Source organism: Sceloporus occidentalis, unplaced genomic scaffold, assembly GCF_023333645.1.
Source record: "Sceloporus occidentalis isolate IW3139 unplaced genomic scaffold, rSceOcc1.0.p SCAF_4, whole genome shotgun sequence".
Classification (NCBI taxonomy): domain Eukaryota; kingdom Metazoa; phylum Chordata; class Lepidosauria; order Squamata; family Phrynosomatidae; genus Sceloporus; species Sceloporus occidentalis.
Window position 1 is genome coordinate 89,437,354 of NW_028316984.1, and position 20,764 is coordinate 89,458,117.

At 41.0% G+C, this 20,764-nt stretch overlaps 1 protein-coding gene across 1 annotated transcript in view; it reads left to right on the forward strand.

Annotated features, from left to right (window-relative positions):
* LOC149314304 (SITS-binding protein-like) overlaps positions 1–20,764 on the forward strand; it is a 62,412-nt gene that overhangs the window by 37,820 nt on the left and 3,828 nt on the right. The window contains exons 10-11 of the mRNA XM_089523089.1: positions 7,448–7,569; positions 11,263–11,442. Coding sequence (XP_089379215.1) covers positions 7,448–7,569; positions 11,263–11,442 — 302 coding nt within the window. The remainder of the gene's footprint in view (positions 1–7,447; positions 7,570–11,262; positions 11,443–20,764) is intronic.

Here is a 20,764-nt window from a genome sequence, read left to right on the forward strand (position 1 = left end):
TAGGGTTAGGAAGGGGCGGTGCTTCCGCACCCCCCTAACCCTAGTACGTATAGAATACGTACAAGATGGCGGCGCCCCTTCCACATGGGCGCCGCCATCTTTACGTACTGGACGCACAGCGTCCAGACGTGTCGCGCCGCTTCTGACGTAGCGAGCGCGCCCCTGGCGCCTCGCTACGTCGCAAACGCGACGAAAAAAGAAGCTCCATTTTGGAGCTTCTTTTTCGGTCCGCGCGGGAGTCGGGCCGTGTGAAGGCTCCGGCTCCCCCGCGGACCTACTGGCGGCGGCGGCAGACCGCCGCAAAGTGGCGGTATGTACCCCGCCCATGTAAATATCCAGATACTACTGTGCATTATTATGCCACATTGATTGTGCGAGGTGCTTTGAAAAGACCAGCTTTCATCTTGCCTGTCTTGCTAGCCCTGATTCCTGGATAATATGGTGATTTGGATGCATCTATACTAACCTGTTACAACAGTTTGATTCCACAACAGTTTGATTCTATAATGGCTTTGTCAGATAGCATATTAGCATTTGTAGTTTGGTGAAAGGTATTTAGAATTTCCTCCTGGAGTTTGCTGCACTGAACTACAATTCCCAAAGTATCCCAAAGAAGAGGGAACTCAATCCCTCTTCTCAGAATACCTTGGAAATTATGATGCAGTAGAGTGACTAGAAGAGAACCAGCAGGGTATAGTGTTGGACTACTGCTCTGGAGATCAGGATTTGAATCTCTGCTCAACCATGGAAACCCACTGGGTGACCTTGGACAAGACATACTCTCTCAGCCTGAGGAGGGCAAGGGGCAACCTACTCACCCACCCCAGAAGAAATTTTGTCACGAAAACCCTGTGATAGGTTTGCCGTAGGGTTGCCATACATCAGAAACAAGTTGAAGGCACACAGCAACCACAGGGTGGCTAGAGCTTTCTAGCAGAGAATGTTGTCACCAAACTACAGATCCCAAGATTCCACAGAATGAAGACTTTGACAGTTAAAGTGGGATCAAACTGCTATGCCTGTGTGGTGTTGATGCTCTTGTCGTGTAGTGGTTATGTGTTAGACTAGGACATGGGAGATCCAGGTTCAGAGTCATCATGAAATTCACTGGATTCCTTTGGGCCAGTCACTGTCTGTCAGTCTGACCTACTCCACAGACTTGCTGTTGTGAGGATAAAGCAATAAAGTGGAGAACTAAGTGTGTCATTCTAAGCGCATTGGAGGAAACGCAGGATAAAAATCAAACACATACACAAAACGTATCAGTTACTCATCAAAGTCACCACCTATTAATACAGCTGGTATCAGGAACTGTTCTTAGATTCACTCCTAATGTATGTGTTCAAAGCCTTTCTAGAGGTGCTTCTATATGGACAGCTCTCCATATTAACACCAAAGGGTACTGTGTCCCACTGTTATATCTTTCCCTCCTTAGGCCCCATTTCCACTGGCCCATTTAATGTGGGTGGAACTGGGTAGATCCAGATGCCCCTCTCCTGAATCTCTCCGTTAGCAAGTGCCCACTAGATTTGAGGGGCATTTTAACCCAAATGCCTTATTGGGTTTAACTTGAAGGCACCTGCTGTCAATCAAGCGATTGTCATAGGTGATGTTTGCAGGGGCATCGGAAGTGTGATTCTCTCCCTCCTTTTTTTTTAAAGAGCCATGCACAAAATGCCCCAAAGTGCGCACATTTTGTCAAAATTTAAAACCTCTTTGTGTGTGTGTGTGTGTGTGTGTGTGTGTGTGGGCATGTGTGTGTGGGCATTTGGGTCAGTGCAGGTTATGATCTGCCCTTGGCCCCATTTTCAACCCCAAAATGCAAGCTAATGCATCCTGTATCCCCAGCTCCTTGCCACCCCAGAATGCCTCATACATAGGTAATAATAATAATAATAATAATAATAATAATAATAATAAATTCCTCACCTCAGAAATACCAGAAAAGGATGTGATTGCCATGCATTCTTCTTTGCTTTTAAAAGCAATTCAGGGCTACCCTGAAGAGACAGTAGCAAAAGCATGTAGCATTTTGCCAGTTGCCTAATTGACAAGAGCAACAAATGTAACATTCGAATTATAGCATCGATTCGCAAAGGAAAAAAAGTCTAGCCCTTTGCAATATTTCCCCTTTGCTGGAAGCCAGCAAATAGAAGGAAAAGTGAACAAGCAGCTAGCCATGTTCTATCTATCTATATCTGCCTCAAGAAAAAAAAACATGTGCATATTTTGTCAAAAATAATTTTAAAAAATAAAAAGGTGGGGGAGGTGCCTGATGGGAGCTCCGTTCATGCCCTGCCTTTGACCTGACCTGAACTGACCCCTTTCCTCCTGCTGACATTCTCTTTAGAGGAGCTTTGCCTTTGCCTTCCACTGAGGCTGAGAGAGAGTGACCTGTCAGTTCCAACTGACCCATGGAATCAATTGGGAATAAAAGGGAAATGCAGCGCAGGCATTCTGACTGTAGCACCCTCATATAACACAAATAATAATAATAATAATAATAATAATAATAATAATAATAATCCAGGAGCAAGAGGAAATGCAAGTAGAACAAGCAAGCACCCAAAAAATCATGTGCATAAATTGTCAAAAGAGGCTGCTTCTGCTGCATCCATTTCCCTACATCCCGCAGCTTGGCCCCACAGCCCTATTTCCCTGGGCAATCCTCCTCCTCCTTCCTTCCGCCCCTCACTTCCCTCTGAGCTGCCCTGGCTCCTTCATCCTCCTCCTCCTGCTCCATTATAGGATGCCCTCCATGGCTCCCTTCTTCCCAGGGCTCCTTCCTCCTCCTCCTCCTCCATCACTTTCTCCACTCCCCCCTGCCCACCCTCCTACAGCCCTTTGCAGCCCAAAAATCACCCTGATTTCCCCTTTTGCCTCCTCTCAGCATCCAGTCCTTCGGCTCTTTCCTCCTCCTCCTCCTCCTCCTCTTCCTCCCCCTCACCTCCGATGAGGGGAGGGAATGCTCTGCTCTCTACCCACCCTCTGACCTTAATTCCTCCCTGAATTTGCCTCGAACATGATCGAGGGCAAGTTCATATTTCGCGGAACCCAGGTCTTTTGAAAAAAGATGGGTTTTAGCCCAATTCTGGATACCCCAGGGTAAGGGGCATTTCCCTGTGCAAGCCTCAACATGGATTGTGACAGAATCGGGCCCAATATGAACTTCACCTGGAAGAATCGATTTCAAAACCAGTGTAAAAGGTAATGTGAATGGCCCCTTAATAGATTTCTTTCTGGAAGAAGTTGTAGAAATACAGGAGACAGCTCCATCACTTACCAAGGCTAGTGCAGCTACAGGTGGGTGTTCAGATGGACACATACTGCCACACCATGAAGCCATTGCTATCACCTTGCCATTCTTTGTGAAGGATGCTCCCAGAGCCTGTAAGAGTGGAAATGCAGTGGTTGGCTTCACTCACATGGCCAGGTGCCCTCTTCTGCCCTTACAGGCCATGGTTGGGGCCTTCACAGAGAATGGTGGCAGCAACAGGTAAAGGGGCATGTGGCTCTTTGACCTGTGTCATCTGAACAGGATGATACCAGGCTGGTAGGAAAATGGGCCTTATGGCCTGTGCATACAGCCCCAAGAGTCTGAGGTTGGGTGATTACAGGACAAAAGGCACTATTTGAAAACACACTAAGAAAGCCATGTTGATGATTTCTCTATTCCTGTGTGACCCTAAGTATCACTACTGTGAATACTTTTTCATGTTGACTTTTAAAGAAAGATAAGAAAACAACAAAAAAGCATAGTCCTCTGATGGTAAAAGTCTGTAATATTGAGAAGGGTTGGAGGAAAAATAATGCATTTAAAAAATAATAATTTCATAATAATAGAACTGAACCCAACAGAACCTGAGAGTAAGTCTTCCCTCCCCGCTCCCTGGCCCTGTGCTGTAAAGAAGGAGCCTCTTTGCTATTCCTTGTTCTCAAAATGAGCTGTCACTTGTGATAAAACGTAAGGCTGTATTGGAACAGAATATTCTGTTTTGGAAAACAGTTTCCTTTGCCACAGGAGTAAGAATTAGGTTCTTGATGCTTGAGGCAAGGTTTTTAATAAAATTCCCCCTTAACCCCCATCCCATTCTCTCCTAGCTTGCATCTAATATTTCATGCAGAAATCTGCCTGTTCTTATTTACAGTAGCTGTTCCTTAGAAACTAGTTAACACTGCCTTGTTTTTTTATATCCCATTTTTGCTCTGATGAGCAAAATTATGTCTTCATTACCTCCAGCCCTCTTAAAGATCAACCAGGTTGGATAAAGTGGTGTCATGGCACATTACATGTCAGGATCTTTGGGATTAGGATTTTAAATTAGCTGAATACAGCTGTTTGCTTTTGAGTACTTTGGAAGACTGAAATGTGCAAACTGGTTCTAAAACTGCCAGAAATAGCTGGTGCTACTTCATCAGGGCAGATGCTTGGATACAGAATATTTAGCCATTGCAACTATAGGATTTCTCTTAATGGCACTGTGCCCCATCAGCTACAAGACAGGAAAGGGCTGCAGAGAAAAGAAAGTCATTGACTACACACGGTTAGTGATGAATTAAAAAATAGCTCTAGCTTTATTTATTACATTTACAGCTTTTTGGTGCAGCTTGGGGCAGGGACCCAGTCACTGAGAAGTTTGCCTACCTTCTTCCATCACCAAGTGCACATTATTGAGGAGCTTTAATGGACTGAAACCCAACAGGGGTGGGCAGAAAACGTGGGACCTTCCTGCTATCTTGGTGTGTGGATGGCCATATCCGTCCCCAAGGTGGGCAGCTGCTTACAGTCTCCACCCTCAAAACCTTATGAGGGAGACACGTGTGAGCTACATTCACTGAGTCCAAGCAACATGGCAGGTGTGCTTAGATGTATAACAGACAGACCAAAGAGGGAACTTTTTGTTCTAGGTTTGCCTCATACAGTTCTTACTTCTCCCAGTAGCCGGTTCTGCAATGCTGAGGGGGCCATGTTGGATACTGGCAGAAAACTGGGCACCTTCCTCTTCTCTGCATTATATGGTGTTTCAATGAGTTCAACTTCCTGGATAGTTCTTTTAAAGTCCAAGCTACAATATGGAACAGATTCTTCATCCTACTGACATGGAAGCCACCAGCAGCCAGTATAGAGGTCTTACACAGGCTTGGCCTAGAATGCTGTCCTCTAGAGTGTGCCAGACCAGATGACCTGCAGAACATTGCAAAACAGAGCCAAGGTTGTTGCAGCAAAGGTGACAGGTGTAATACTGATTCAATTCTTGATGGTAAATTATGAGCCTATCATAAAGTGTTTCCAGGCCAGGAAGACTGCTTATTGTTAGAAGATGAGAAAGAACTTTGTGAAAGTGACTGGAGGCTTGGGTTTACTTAGATGGGCAACTGTTGCTACTGCTGCCAAGTGACTTGATCTGCCATTCTGTGAGCATCCTGCAGCCATTTTTGTCGTTGCCATGCATTCAGGAATGTCTTTTTATGCCAACAACAGCAACGATAATAATTCTGGTTTGTAGAAAATGCCACAGTAACCTGTCTGATGGGGACAAAGCTCTAAATTTGGAAACACAAATTTAAACAGTAGTACCTATTGTAGTTGCAATGGTTACAGTATTTAAAAACTGACCTCTCAAGCTGTGTAGTCATGCAGCTGCTTGGTCAAAATATCAAAATTACATAATAGAAGGTTTCAGAGTTGTGACTAAAGATCTATCCTAGGATACCAGCAGCAAAACAGAATCCAATTTCCTTATTTTACTGCAATGAAGAAATCCTGGACCAGTAAGGATGAGTAGAACACTACAGAAGGTATCACAACATGAAGACACAAGGAGAGGTTTGCCTAATTTGCATGACAATTCTTGGAATGATCCTGACTACAGAACTGAAGCATCTTCATGGAGTGTCTTTAACAATGACAACAGTTTTCTTAAGATACTTCTGTGGATTGTGATGCTGATTAAGATGATGTGATGATCTAATTTATGTGCCCCAAAAGACCAATGAGCAAAGCAAGAAATAAACTCATCTTGTCCAAATATTTCAGGCATCCATAACTTAGTTTTTCTTGGTTAAAAAGCTCCTCCCTTTATGGAATACATGATACATGTATGGGTTGTGTTGGTTCTAGATATACAGTATATACACTATGTATATCCTTCTGTTGACATGCTGAAATAACAACATGTTTGTACAACATAGCATTTTCCTTGCATAAAGAAGTTATTGCTAACTATGTGAAATGGTCTTAAGTCTTATGACAGCAGAAACTGTCTGTGTGACTACTGTAATGCCATGAGTGAGATGCAGATTTGTTCTTCTTAGAACAGACCTATGTTGTGATTAACTTGGGCCATACTCTGAGCATGATACTAAGTTTGGATCCAGGCCATCACATCACAACTAGGAGTTGGCATGACTCTTAAAAAATTCAGAAGCAATAACTTCTGTAAATGCAAATTTAGTTGTTATCCAGAGTAAATGAAATACACAACTAAGGAATTCTTTCTTTTCATTACTGTTAATGCAATCTTTCTCCTAGATTTAACATAATCTTACATAGGTCACCTGTTATGAATATGCCTTTCTTTTCTAACTCCTGTCTATTGGTGTTACATATCTTCTTGCTAAGTGTGCATCTGCACTGTAGAAATAATACAGTTTGACACCACTTTAATTGCTGCAGCTCCATCTATGGAATCCTGGGGTTTGTAGTTTTACAAGGTCTTTAACCTTCTCTGACAAAGAGTGCTGCTACCTCACATAACTACAAAACCCAGAATTCTGTAGAATGCAGCCATGGCAGTTAGAGTGGTGTCAATCTGCATTATTTCTTCATCCTAAATCAATGAATGTGAAGTATATACCAGACAGAGATACATAGATTTCCTTCCATTCTTTTAACATGAGACTATTTGGATAATTTCTTTTTAATTCTGTTGTTTACACTGTGCTATAAGTTGGTCCATCCATTGTATTGCACAATTATGCCATATAAGCTCTTGGACATTTACACTTGTGTCACTGGCAGAATTAATAGTATGATGGTGGAAGGCTTCCGAATTGCCAGATGAAATACATCATAATTCTGGAAAGCTCTAATGCGGTACAGAGATACTGTGATGGGAGGTGGAGGTGTTAGAACCATATTTTAATAGTGCTCTGAGCATTCAAGAGAATACAGAATCCTTGCCACAGGGTTGAGATTTCATGCAGCCTTTCAGTATTTCAGCTCCCAGTAGCCCTATACAGTATACTCAGTGGTGTGTGATGTTAGGAGTAACAGTCTAACCATATTTGCAGGTTCCCATCTCTGTCATGTTACAACGACTCAGGTTTTATTGTGCATCTAGCCTGGTGATTCCTTAAATTAATGAATATAGGATTAAAGCTGGATAAATATTTCCATCGTTTCTCTTTTCTACTGTCCATTTGGTTTTCTGTATGCACTGTACAGGAGGGACTCTTACAAGTGGATTTTTGACTGATGAAGAACTGTATATTAGATGGCTCCAGATTGTGACTTTTCTTCCTGTGATGTCTTTCAGCACTCCACCATGGGTCTGTTGTGATGACTGGGTAAGTGTATCTTCATGCCTCAAGTATGCATGTGCTTTATGAAGATGCCAAGACCAAACTAATATGTTTAATGCTAAATAAACAAATGCTTGACATTTCCCCCACTATTTGTTATCATTTGCTTCTTGGGTGTCAGCCACTATGTGTGCGCCACTGGTAGTGTGAATCTCTCAGCTCTTTTCCCTCTGGGTAGTTGCTAGTGTTGTTGTCTGCCCAGTATCTCATGGGACTGATTCACTACCACTGAGCTTGAGGTAGATAAAAGAGAATTGATTTATTCTTTCCTCTTTAAAACATCTCCTTTCACTTCTGTTTCCCTTTTCACAACATCAGCAGCCTCATCCAGCACTGCAGCAGTGAAGTGAGGTGTGTCTGTCCATGTTGGAGTCTTAAATTCAGCTGCATACCTTCTTAATAATGTTCTGCTCCACCAGTTTTTCTGTTGAGAGATTTTCCAATTCAGACTGCTGCCACCACCACCACCACCAGTGCTGCAGCTACCACTACCAATGTTTCTATAAAACCCTATATAGAAAATATACAAAAGCCCACATCTCCCAATATGAGACTATCCAATTTTAAGATTGTTGAGGGGATGGCTTTCTCTCCATCTCATCACCATCATAGGGACATTTGGTGAGCACACAGGAGAGAGCCTTCTTGATGGCTGCTCCCAGGCTGTGCAGTTCCCTTCCATTTAGGTTAGTTAGTTTGGCCCTTATGTTGTGCTGCAGCAGGCTGTAATTCCAGGCCTCCACAAGATTTTGTTCAGTGCTGAACACTGATAAATATTACTGCTATAAGGCAAGCTTTATTAGTGGCAAATGATGCAGCAGATAGCATTCAGCAGAGAAGCATTCTAGCCCTTTCACCAATGGATCTAGCATCCCCATGCAGCCAATAGTAGAACTGGGCTCCTAAACAAATAATTCAGCTGAGACTATCCCCAGCCAGTGAACCAAATCCCACTCACTGGGGAACCTCTGGGCTGGCACGTACTCCCCCACACAAGTGAGGATAATGGAAAATAAACTTTCAAGTGTTATATAGTTCAGAAACAAAAAAGAAAGTCAAAGTACATGTGACCCATCTCCCCTGCTGCTTTTATTGTTTTTTTACTACCTTCAAGTTGAAAGGGGGTAGAATACTGACCTAACTATAGACCTAACTATAGCTGGGCAGAGTCCTGTCTGTCATATAATACAGTACTCCAAAATGAGAGACCATATAATGAAGTATTCCTGCAAATGAGAGACCATTAAATCTCATCAGCAGCCCCTGCTCAGGTCTTGCAGATTCAGAACTGTGGCTTCCTTGATTGAGTTATCTATCTGTAATACAGTCTTGTACTTTTTCTACTGTCTTCTTTCTTACCAAGCATTGCTTTCTTTTCTAATGAGTCATATCTTCTCATGACATGTCCAAAGTATGATGGTCTCAGTTTAGTCATCTTGCCTTCTAGGGAGAGTTGGCTTCATTTCCTCTAGAACAGTGAAAAAAGCAGATTTGAAATGTGGTGCTGAGGATACCATGGACCGCCAAAAAGAGAAACAAATGGGTCCTTGAACAGATCAAGCCTGAAATCTTCACGGAGGCCCAGATGATCTAAATGAGGCTGTTGTACTTTGACCACATCATGAGAAGGCAAGACTCATCAGAAAATACAACTAATACTAGGAAAGGTAGAAGGTAGTAGAAAAGAGAAAGTCTGCACCCAGGTGGAAAGACTCAGTCAGGAAGTTCACAGGCCTGAAGTTGAAGGACCTGAGAAGAGCAGTTGAGGATGCCTAATCCACAGAGTCACCATGAGTTGGGGTTGACTTGAGTTCAATTAAGAAGAACAAACAACAGCTTTTTTAACTGTCCAGCTTTCACAACTATACATGGAAATTGGAAATGCAATGGCATTGGCAATCCTGAATTTTAGATAAGAGGACTGTGAAGGAGATTATTTTTTAAAAGTACTAAAAAATAAATAAAAATGAGAATTACAACAAATGCCCACTATGCACAGAAGATCTATATAAAACATGTGAAAGGTCAAATGATATATGAGAAAAAGAAATGTATGAAGATGAATCCCAAATCCTGGAAAGTGAATTGAAAGCCATACTCAAAGCAACTGAGAAGAACAGATCACCAGGAACAGATGACATACCGATAGAACTGCTACAACCCACAGATTCAAGTACAGTTCTAACTAAAATCTGCCAATAAATATGGAAAACAAAGCAGTGACCCACAGACTGGAAGAGATCAATATACATTCCCATCCACAAAAAAGGAGATGTTACTACAGAATCATTGTACTAATTTCCCAAATGCTCAAAATTTTGCAGCAAACACTCCTACCATATATGGAACAAGAAATCCCAGAGGAGCAAGGTGGTTTCAGGAAAGGAAGAGGCACGAAGGATCACATTGCATATATACACTGGTTAATGGAGTGCACCAAGGAATTCCCAAAGAAAGAACTTTATCACACCATGGGCTCCAGGCAGGGACGAGAATGGAATGGAAGGGGCCAGGAATGAATGTGGAATGAGTGGAGGATGCATTTTACCGCACACAAAGTCCCTCACTTGTTCCGTTCTATTCCTCATCCGTTCCAGAGGGGGCGATTTTTGTGAACTGTTCAAAACAGTTCTCAAAAATCTCCTCCTCTGGGGACGGATTGGGAACGGAAGGGAAGGGAAGGGAACGAGTGAGGGATTTCCTTGTGTGCAGTAAAATGCATCCCCCACTTGTTCCGTTCCCTTCCAGGCTCCTTTTGGCCCATTCTCGCCCCTGCCTGGAGCTCTGTGCAATAAAGTTCAAAACCTGCATGTGCTTTATTGACTTCAGTACAACCTTTGATTGCATCATGAAAAACTATGGAATGCTCTCAAAGAAATAGAAGTGTCACTACACTTGATCATCCTAATGCATAACTGGTACTCAGGATAAGAAGCTGCCATCAGAACTGCGTTTGGAGAAACAGAATGGTTCCCAGTTGGAAAAGGGGTCAGGCAATGTCTATTCAACTTGTATGCAGAGTAAGTTTAGAGTCAGAGGCAGGAGGGGTGAAGATTGGGGCGGGGGGGATATTGACAATCTAAAATATGCAGATGACACAATACTACTAGCAGAAACCAAAAAAGATCTGGAGCAATTATTGAAGAAGGTCAAGGAGGAAAGTGCTACAGTAGGCTTGATACTGAACATTAAGAAAACAAAAATAATGACCACGGAAGATCTACAAGAGTTCATCCTAGATAACAAGAAAATTGAAATCGTCAAAACGATTCCTTATCTTGGATCAAACACTGAGTAGGAAGGGGACTGCAGTTAAGAAATTAGAAGGCTAGGATTGGGAAGGGCAGCTGTGGAAAAAATGGACAAGATCTTAAAGATCAAAGATATAACTCTGAACACTAAACTCTGAACACCTACAGAGGTAGTGGTGGTAATGGTCATGATGATTAAGATGACCAAAACAGCAATTAGATTGGAATTTTCATCCATGGTTAATGATGAGCGATCTGGGTAGACTTCCATTTATAATGTCTGTTGTGTCTATTTGTCACATGTGAAGATTTATTTTCTATGCCTCTCTCTTCCTCTTTTGGGAAGAAATAAATCAAGCTCAAAAGAACAATTTGCTAAATATGTTTTTCATTGATCCAAATAATACACTAACTTTGTATCTTTCAGGTGCTGAATCTCACCAGGCACTACATCCAAAGGCACCAGAATTTTGTGGTACCCCTCATTGAAAAGTACAGCAAGGAATGGCTCTCCATGGGATACCCTGTTTTCCGACCCATATGGTGGCTCAGCCCCACTGATCCAATCACTTTTACCATTGATGATGAATTCCTCATAGGAGATGAGGTAATTTTTTAAAAAAATCATTTCTGCAGTAACATGTTTTAGGTTGAGATTAACCATTACAAAGGTTGAATATTTAGCATGTTTGGATTTATGTTGCAACATAGATTTTTATCACTCTACAATTGCCTGGCAATGTGCTGTGGAATCCTGGGATTTGTAGTTTAGTGAGGCTATTTAGAATGACCAGCCAGAGAAATCTTAGACCTCACTAAATTATAAACTCCAGAAGTCCACATGATATTGCCGTGGCAGTTAAAGTGGAATATTGTGTTTTAACAGGGTAGTATGATAAGTTATCTTAAAATGTCAGATCTCTCTATATACAGCTGGACAATCTGTATGCAGGTCTGAAGAGACAAATTGAATATATGAGTGGTACAGTGCTTGCAGAAATTTCATAAACCATAACAGAAGAAATTGCTAGCAAATGCCCAAACAGAAAGATCCTTGTTGAGGAAGAATTGTGTGATTTCTGCAAATAAAAGTGTTGTCTCACCAGACTTTTTTGGCAACAGACACTTCCAGAATTTGGAAGCAATTGATTATATAAGAATGTCTGAAATCCTGCATCACACTAGCAGATTGTAAATTCTCACGAGATATAGTGATGTGTTTCCTCCTCCTCCACAGACTTGACTTATGTGTTTTCTAGCTGGACGACCAGTAGCCAGGAGGACTGACTGTTCCTTCACAACCACCTGGCCCCAGAGGACCACTGGAAGGTCCAGGAGGATGCCCCTTTCTTCCTTCAGGTAGTTGTGAGAACAGAACTGGCTGGATGCCTGGATGTCCCTTGTTCTCATCCCATCCTCCATTGGCCACTGGGCTAGAAAATAGGAAGGCATCTCATGGAGGGAGCTGTAGCAGATGGAGATGCTGAATTCCTCTATCCACCTACAACCAGAAAGTTACATAAGCAGGCATAACTGTGTGTCACTTACAGGTTGTCAGTGCATGAGTTAATTTATTTAATTTTTTCTATGTCGCCCAGCATTCTGTTAATCACATATTCAAACAAGTCCACTTTGCTCTTCTGTATTGATCGATTGATCGATTGATTGATTGATTGGGGGGGGTTGCAGAAGGAGAAAGACAATACAAACTTTGCCAACTTTCCCAAGCCTTCCAGGACTCACCACCATATCTTTTAATATCCCATTAAAAGACCTTACTGTATAGCCAGGGAGTCAACCAAATGCCTGGTCAAATAAAAAGGTCTTTACAGGTTGTGGAAGGAGAGCAAGGAGGGGGCCAGCCTGGTTTCCCTCGGGAGAGATTTCTACAGCCTGGGAGCAACCACTGAGAATGTTTTCATGTTCTTGAAATGCTGCCTTCCCACCCCCTTGGCAATGCATTAGGCAGAAGTACTACACAAAACTTTTAAAAGTTTCCCTCCCTAGGCAGTGTCTTTCTAGCCACGGAATCATATTTATTATTCCTAAACTCCCATAACCACCCTACCTTTGGCAGGGTGTTCACTGAAGTGATTGTGAGTTATGTGACATTCCACAGCCTCTAAATCACCCTGCAGCACTTGTATTTCACCAGCACAATTTACAATGCTTTAGGAAAGCAAGCTACTGCCTACAGAAACAGTGTGTGACTCCCTATATCTTGCTTTGTATTTTCTTAGTTCTTCGCCCCCTTCCTTCCTCCTCCCCTCCAAATTTATGGGTCCTAGTACAATCCTTTGAGAAAATCTATCACCCATCTCTGTTAGTTCACTATGATGTTTTCTATAGTATAAACTAGATAGTAGGAGGCCCTATGGGCCTAAATACCCTAAAGGCACCAGAACCCGTCTGATCTGTACTTGGAAGGGAGACACCCAAGGAATACCAGGTGCTGTAGGCAATATTTTGGAGGAAAGAAATGGCAAAATCACCTCTGAATATTTCTTACCTAAGAAAATGCTATGAAATTCATGAGATCACCGTTAGTTGACAGGTGACTTGTAGGGGTGTGTGTGTGTGTGTGTATGCATGCATGCACGCACACACACCCTATTTTTCATAGTGAATTCTAATGCATTTGCTTTTTGCAACTAGTTGTGTAAGAGGTGAGGGTTTCTGACAGGTAAATTTTAATTATCACTTTGTTTTTATTCTTTTATGGCCAACTGCTCTTCACTTAAACCTTGTCAAAGGCTTACTGAAATCAAGATATACTATATCTTGATTACTATACTATATCCTATACAATATCAAGATATCCTATACACTAGATGATTGTTGTGTAGAGATTTGAATGTCAAACTGGAACTCTGACAGTCCAGAATTTGAATAGAATTGAATGGAATCCTTGGAATCCTTCTGGGTGGCCTTAGTCAAGTCACACTCTCTCTGTCTAAGAGAAAAGGAAGAGCAAACTTCCTCTGAATAAATCTTGCCAAGAAATCCATAGTATAGGAGTTAACTTGAAGGCATATAAACAACAACAAAAAGTGTCTTCAAGTGGTTTCTGACTTATGGTGACCCTAAGGTAAACGTATCATGGGGTTTTCTTGGCAAGATTTGTTCATAGAGGATTTGCCCTGGACTTCCTCTGTAGCTGAGAGAATATAAGTTTCTGTGGCCAAGTGGGGATTCAAATTCGCTCTAAAACAAACAAATGCCTTCTTTAATTCTTAAATCTGCCCAATTAAAAAATAATAATGAAAGATGTACAGTCTCATTACAGCTGACTGACCATACCCACAGATTCAACCATCCATGACTTGGAAATATGCAAAATTAATTAATTAATTAATTTTCAAAGCCATTGTGTATAATGGGACTTGCACATCCACAGATTTTGGTATCCATGGGAGTCCTGGAACCAAATCCCAGTGGACACCAAGGGCCCAGCGTACTTAATCCTGGTTTTGTAAATAACACTGAAATTCGACACATGTCTAAATAAAAGAAATTCCCACTGAGTTCAATGAGATTGAATTCCAGGTAAGTGTATTTTCTATTATTGCCTAAGTGAGCCATAAATTTAGAAATAAGATAATACTGATTAGAAGATCACTAGCAGTTAGAGACCTGTGTTATGAGGAACACTTTCCATATGAAGTTTAGTTGCATATAGGAAGCCCACACGCATAACATGAAACCAGCTGCAACCTCACCAGCAACTGATATATTGGGACATACTTTCTTGGCTAGTACAGTGTATACATGGGGTTAAAAGAGTGGCTTACCTTTCTTGAATTCAGTGCTAATTTGGGAGGCAGCCAGGTCCTATCACACATCAATTGCCATCAAATTGCCACCTGGGTCCGTCCTAGTTGCAGCCAGGGTTGTCTAAACCACTTCGGCAGCAATTTTTAGAAGTCGGAAGCTTCCATTTTCTAAAGGGTCCGTGGAAACGGCTTAGATGACCTGGGCTGCATCAAGGATGAACCCTAGTGGTGATTCAGCAGCAGTTTATATGTGATAGGACCCAGCTGCCTCCTGAATTAACACTGAATTCGGGACAGGTAAGCCACTCTTTTAACCCCATGCGATAGGATCCTATGTCTAGCAGCCACTGATAGTCCCATTTGCTATTAATTTGTCCCCAAAAACACTTTTTAAATCTGTGGAAGCTGGCAGCCATTAATACATCCTTTATTAGCAAATTCCACAGTTCTATTTGTTGTGTGAAGTCCTTCATATTATCTGCCTTAAATCTTCCACTATGCACTTTCAATAGATGATTCTGTGTTGAAGTAAGACAAGAGGATAAAAATTCTCCCTACCCACTTTCTCCACCCCATGTGTATTTTTATACACTTCTGTCATATCTTCTCCCTTAGGCACATTGTTTTCCAAAAACTGGAGTACTTTCTCTAACTCCTTAATAATTTTGCTTTCCCCTGTCTGCACTTTCTCTCCCTATATAATAGCCTTTTCCAGGTTCGGGACCAGAATTGCACCCATTATTCCCAGTGTGGCTGCAACATGGATTTCTATAAAGGCAGTATGATAATGGCAGATTTTTTTTCCTAATTATGCCCCACATGGAATTTGCCTTTTTGCAGAAGCCACACACTGGGTTCACGTATTGAGTGTGCTGTTTAGCTCACCTCCAAGGTCCCTTTCTTGCTAAGTTGCTGTCAGCTCAGTTCCTTTTAGTGTATATTGTGGTAAAAAAGATCAACATTCCCAAGTTCTGAGTTCCAGTCATTTTGACTTTACAATGATGATCAAAGCTAGCCAAAACTATTTTGCTGCCTGAGATGAAGGGCAAGATGGCATATGGCCTTCAAATCCTGAGTCTCCTTCCTGGCACAGAATCCAAGCACACTCTTATTATAGGCAATAGCTAAAAAGGTATGTTTAAATATTTTTATATTACATATAAAAAGTATATATAGGAGATAAGATTAATATATATGTGTATATATATATATATATATATATATATATATATATATAAAGTATATAGGGATAAGAATAAAAAGGTATATTATCAATGTTTATGCTGTGACAGATGAATACTGCTATCTTTTATGGATAAGATCTTACAATATTATTATAATGTTTATTTATATTCCACCTTTCCCCCAATCTAGGATTTTAAGTGATTAAACCACATGCAGCTTTATAATGCATATCATACACAAATAAAAATTAATAAACTAACAAAGAATTAAAAGCAGTTAAAAGCAAGACCAATAAAAGAAAATAGCAAATAAATAATACAGCACATTCTGAGATTTCAGTAATTATGTGAAATGCCCAGTAGACTGTCACTGCTGCCCTTCCAGCACCAGCTAGGTGAGATGGCTTTCTCAATCTGCCTAACATTAGGGCCAGCTCTGGTGCTAATATTAAAACTTTGTAACCCATACCAAGAAAACAGTGAACTGAATGCAAATGTCTAAGTATAAAAATATGTTTGGTTGGGTTTTCTGGTCCACCATAAAAACTAGATCTTTCTTGCCTTCACCTTGGTAAATACTTCCCAAATGCCTGCTCCTTATATTCTGGAGAACTACAGAGCTCATTTCTACTAAGGTGCCATTGGGCAGGGCAAAAGGAGACATGGCATGTATCAGCTGTCCTGCTTTGAAACCCCTTAAAGTACAAAGTCAAAGGACTGATGTCTAAAGTCCTTTAGATGGTGATAGCAATGATGCTACCAACTAATTCAACCCTTGTTTGTCTAGATGAAAAAAATCAATCATATCCTACAGTTATGTTAGAATCAATTAACATTAACAAGTGACTGGAAAGAGCTTAAAGAGCAATTAACATTTTAATTGCCTTTCCAGTTAAAGTTCAAATACTGCCAATGTCTAATTAATTTGTTTGAAGCAGTTCCCTCTTTGCTGAATTTATGATTAATATAAAACCATAAATATTTCTGTCAGATCAAGGCAACAACACATTGATCTCCTGGGTCTTTAGTCTTAAGACTGCTACATAGTTAGAGCTACAGCATTGTCTTTAATCATATTAAGAAGACTCTCACTCAGAGGTCATTAGGCCCTTGAAATGCTGCAGCGTTTAGTGTATGATTGTAGCCTTTTATTACAAAAAGGAGAGCATCATTAAAACAATTTAGATATATATTTCTGCTCTGGTATTTTAAATGGTCTTGACTGGTACAGTATTAAAAAAAAAAATCACTAGAAACAGGTCTTTCCCCTTACTAAAGGTGCATTACTATGCTGCATATTCAAAATACTCCTTCACACAAAAAAGGTATGCAAACTACAAATCTTGCACATCAGTGATTGCCTTAGACATTTTGACACCTGGAGTGAAAAACTCAAATGACCTTCCTCCCACTTTCTCCCAGAATTGGTAGACTGTTTCTAAAATGAAACACATTTCTGCCCGAATTGATCCCTCTCACCAGAGCTGCCTCATAGGCCTGTCTGTCTAATCATCTCTCATGCATTACTTATTTTTTTTCTCCTTCCCCTGCTGGTTCTCCTCCTCTTCCTCTTCCTCCACATGTTATTGTTGTGCTCATTGTTGCTGTTGCGGTTGTTGTCACTGTTCCTTTTCTTGCTGTCCATTCTGTCCAAACAAGCTGAAATTGTTCCTATATAGTATTAGTGGCTAATCAAGTGATAATGAATTTGCAACCATTAGGTCATTCTCTATGACACAAAACAGCCACTGCTTCTGTAGATAATGATAGATTATGTGTGACTTACTCTCCTACATGAAGAATATAGCATACAAGCAAACTTCTTCCTTCTGTGAACTGGAAAGAAAAATCACAACTAAGTGGAACACCAACTATTTCAGGGTTTGTTATCTTTCTAAGCAAAGTTCTGTACAAGGGCTTAACTTGGAGTATGTGTGGTTGGTAGTTGCATTTTCTGATGTCCTGCAAATTTGTCACTGCTGCCTGATCCATGTGACTGAACACTAGTCTTAACCCTTTGCAGTTTTGCACACATTTCCACTGGTTATGTAGCCAAATGAGGATCTGAATACTGTGTAGTGTAGAGAGACTGGCTTTCAACCAAAATATGAAAAGGGAGTCCTGGTGGTGCAGTGGTTATATGCTGGTATTGCAGCCACAAGGTTGTGATTTTGGTGCCAGGGGCTCCAAGGTTGACTCAGCCTTCCATGCTTTCGTAGGTCAGTAAAATGAGTACCCAGCTTGACAGGGGCAACTGGCTTACAGATTGTAAACCACTTAGAGATTGCTGAGTTCACTATTAAGCACAAATGTAAACACTATTGCTATTGCTATATTCTCACATGGAAAGCTGTAATTGGTTTCCTTACTGTAGAAATTATGTGCACACTTTTTCTAGCGTATGTACTTTTGTAAAGGTGTTTACCATTGACTACTGCATATTCATAGAATCATAGAGTTGGAAGACACCACAATGGCCATCCAGTCCAACCCCCTGCCATGCAGGAATTCTCAATCAAAGCATCCCCAACAGATGGCCATCCAGCCTCTGTTTAAAGAACTCCAAGGAGGGAGACTCCACTACGCTCCGAAGGAGTTTGTTCTGTTGTCAAACGGCCCTTACTGTCAGGAAGTTCCTCCTAATGTTAAGGTGGAATCTCTTTTCCTGTAGCTTGTATCCATTGTTCTGGGTCTTGTTCTCTGGAGCAGCAGGAAACAAGCTTGTTCCCTCCTCAGTATGACATCCCTTCAAATATTTAAACATATCACCTCTTAACCTTCTCTTCTCCAGGCTAAACATCCCCAGCTCCCTAAGTCGTTCCTCATAGGACATGGTTTCCAGACCCATCACCATTTTAGTCACCCTCCTTTGGACACACTCCAGTTTCTCAGTGTCCTTTTTGAATTGTGGTGCCCAGAACTGGAGACAATATTTCAGGTGGGGCCTGACCAAAGCAGTATACAGTGGCACTATTACTTCTCTTGATCTAGACACTATACCTTTTATTGATGCAGCCTAAAATTGCAGTATAGTGTCTAGATCAAGAGAAGTAATAGTGGGTGAAGGGTGTTTTTTTAGAACTGTAGGCATTTTAGCTGTCCATATTTTTAAGAGGTAGACATGAGACTACGTACATTTTATTTCTCCAAAATGTACCAGAAACCTCCAGATTTCAAAGGCAATGGAACTTTGTCTTACAATGAATCTGTAGAGGTGTGAAATGCACAGTTTCATTGAGAAACCTGACTTCGCCAACATCCTTTTTCATGCATAGATGAATGTGAGGATGCAGAAATGTCTAGTTGGATCTTCATGTCTGTTGAATACTTATCCAGGTATGGAGCAGAGTGATCAGATGATTGCTTGGACACCCTGGCCTTTGCCAAGGTCAGCTTTCAATCATCTGAACTGGTTTTGATCTTTGGATCTGCTTGCCTTTTCCCTTTATGAACGAAAGCATGCACACACATAGAATAATCACAGAATGTTTGGCTGAAGAAAGATGTAAACAATCCATTCAGTACTTCTGATTTTTTTTTTTTAAAATGCCACAATGATGTGGCTTTTTTCTTTACACAAGCTATGTAAATATATGCAAGTGGGCTATTGCAAAACTTGTATAAAATTTTGTTCTCAGAAATCCAAAAGCCCACACCAAAAAGGAAGGATATCTTGCCTTCATGTAGGCAAGGAGAAAAATTACATAATTCCTCATTCTCTCTTGCAGTTTTCCACTACAGTAGGAAAACATTTAAACCTTTTTGTTGTTGTTATTTAGCACATTTAAAAAATAATATTTGCCTATTTATTTACATAGAAATTCCACGATCCAGAGAAATATAATACTCATGTGGATAAGAGTCTAGTATAAACATTTCTATGGAGATCATATTGTATTAGCTTTGTTTATGACTGGATCTCCAAATCAAGGATAAATGTACTTTTCTGGCTACAGAGTGAGGCCAAATATCATATTACACCATGTCAAAATTGTTCCAAGTTAAGCCTCCAGAGTCCCACTCTCTCATCTGAATATATATTCTGCTCAGGGAAACACATGCTCATGAACCTACCTCCCCCCCCCACACACACACATCACATGGTAAACTCTAGCACATGCCGCCTAATTTTGCTCCTGTCAGAGTCAATTCACAAGTTCTCATTTGTTGCGTAGACGCCTGGGGCAAATGTCCTAGCATAAATGTGCCAGGATTCATGTCCTTGAAACGAGACTCACTTTCTTGGAATGGAAATAAATATTGTGACTGTTTGCAGACAGGCTTCAGCAAAGAATGGAGGTAATGATCTAAAAGCTATCGGTTATGGAGACCTTTGCGCTGTCATGTAGATTTCAACTGACATTTTCATCTCACAACAAGAGGAGGTGGCCAACTGGCCATAAGCCCAGTTTTAAACTTATTAGGGCACAACTAGACAGGACCCAACTCTGACACTGCTAGTTTTGGAGTGGAAAGGCTGACACACTACTATGCAATCACAGTGACACTAAACCCCTAGGTTTCTGATTTTTTGTTTTTTTTTAAGGGAAGCAATAACTTTCTACAAGGAATGACCAAACATACATACACACACACCTGTCTTTAAAATGAAGCAGGAAGTTCCTTCTCCAAAGAGAGTGTGGTCAATATCGTTGTTTGTTGTGTGCCTTCAAGTCATACCTGACTTATGGCAACCCTATCACAAGGTTTTCTGGGCAAGGTTTGTTTAAGAAGGTTTGCCATTGCCTTCCCCTGAGGCTGAGAGCATGTGACTTGCCCAAGGGAACCCAGTGGATTTACATGGACAAGCAGAGAATTGAACCTTGGTCTCTAGAGTCCTAGTCAAACCACTACATCACACTGGCTACAATATTGCTGTATCTTAACTCATCAATAAAACTGAGATGAGCAAATTGCTGCCTGTGTGCTGCTTGCATCCCTTGAAGGCCTCTAGACCCTCTGTAAATAGCAA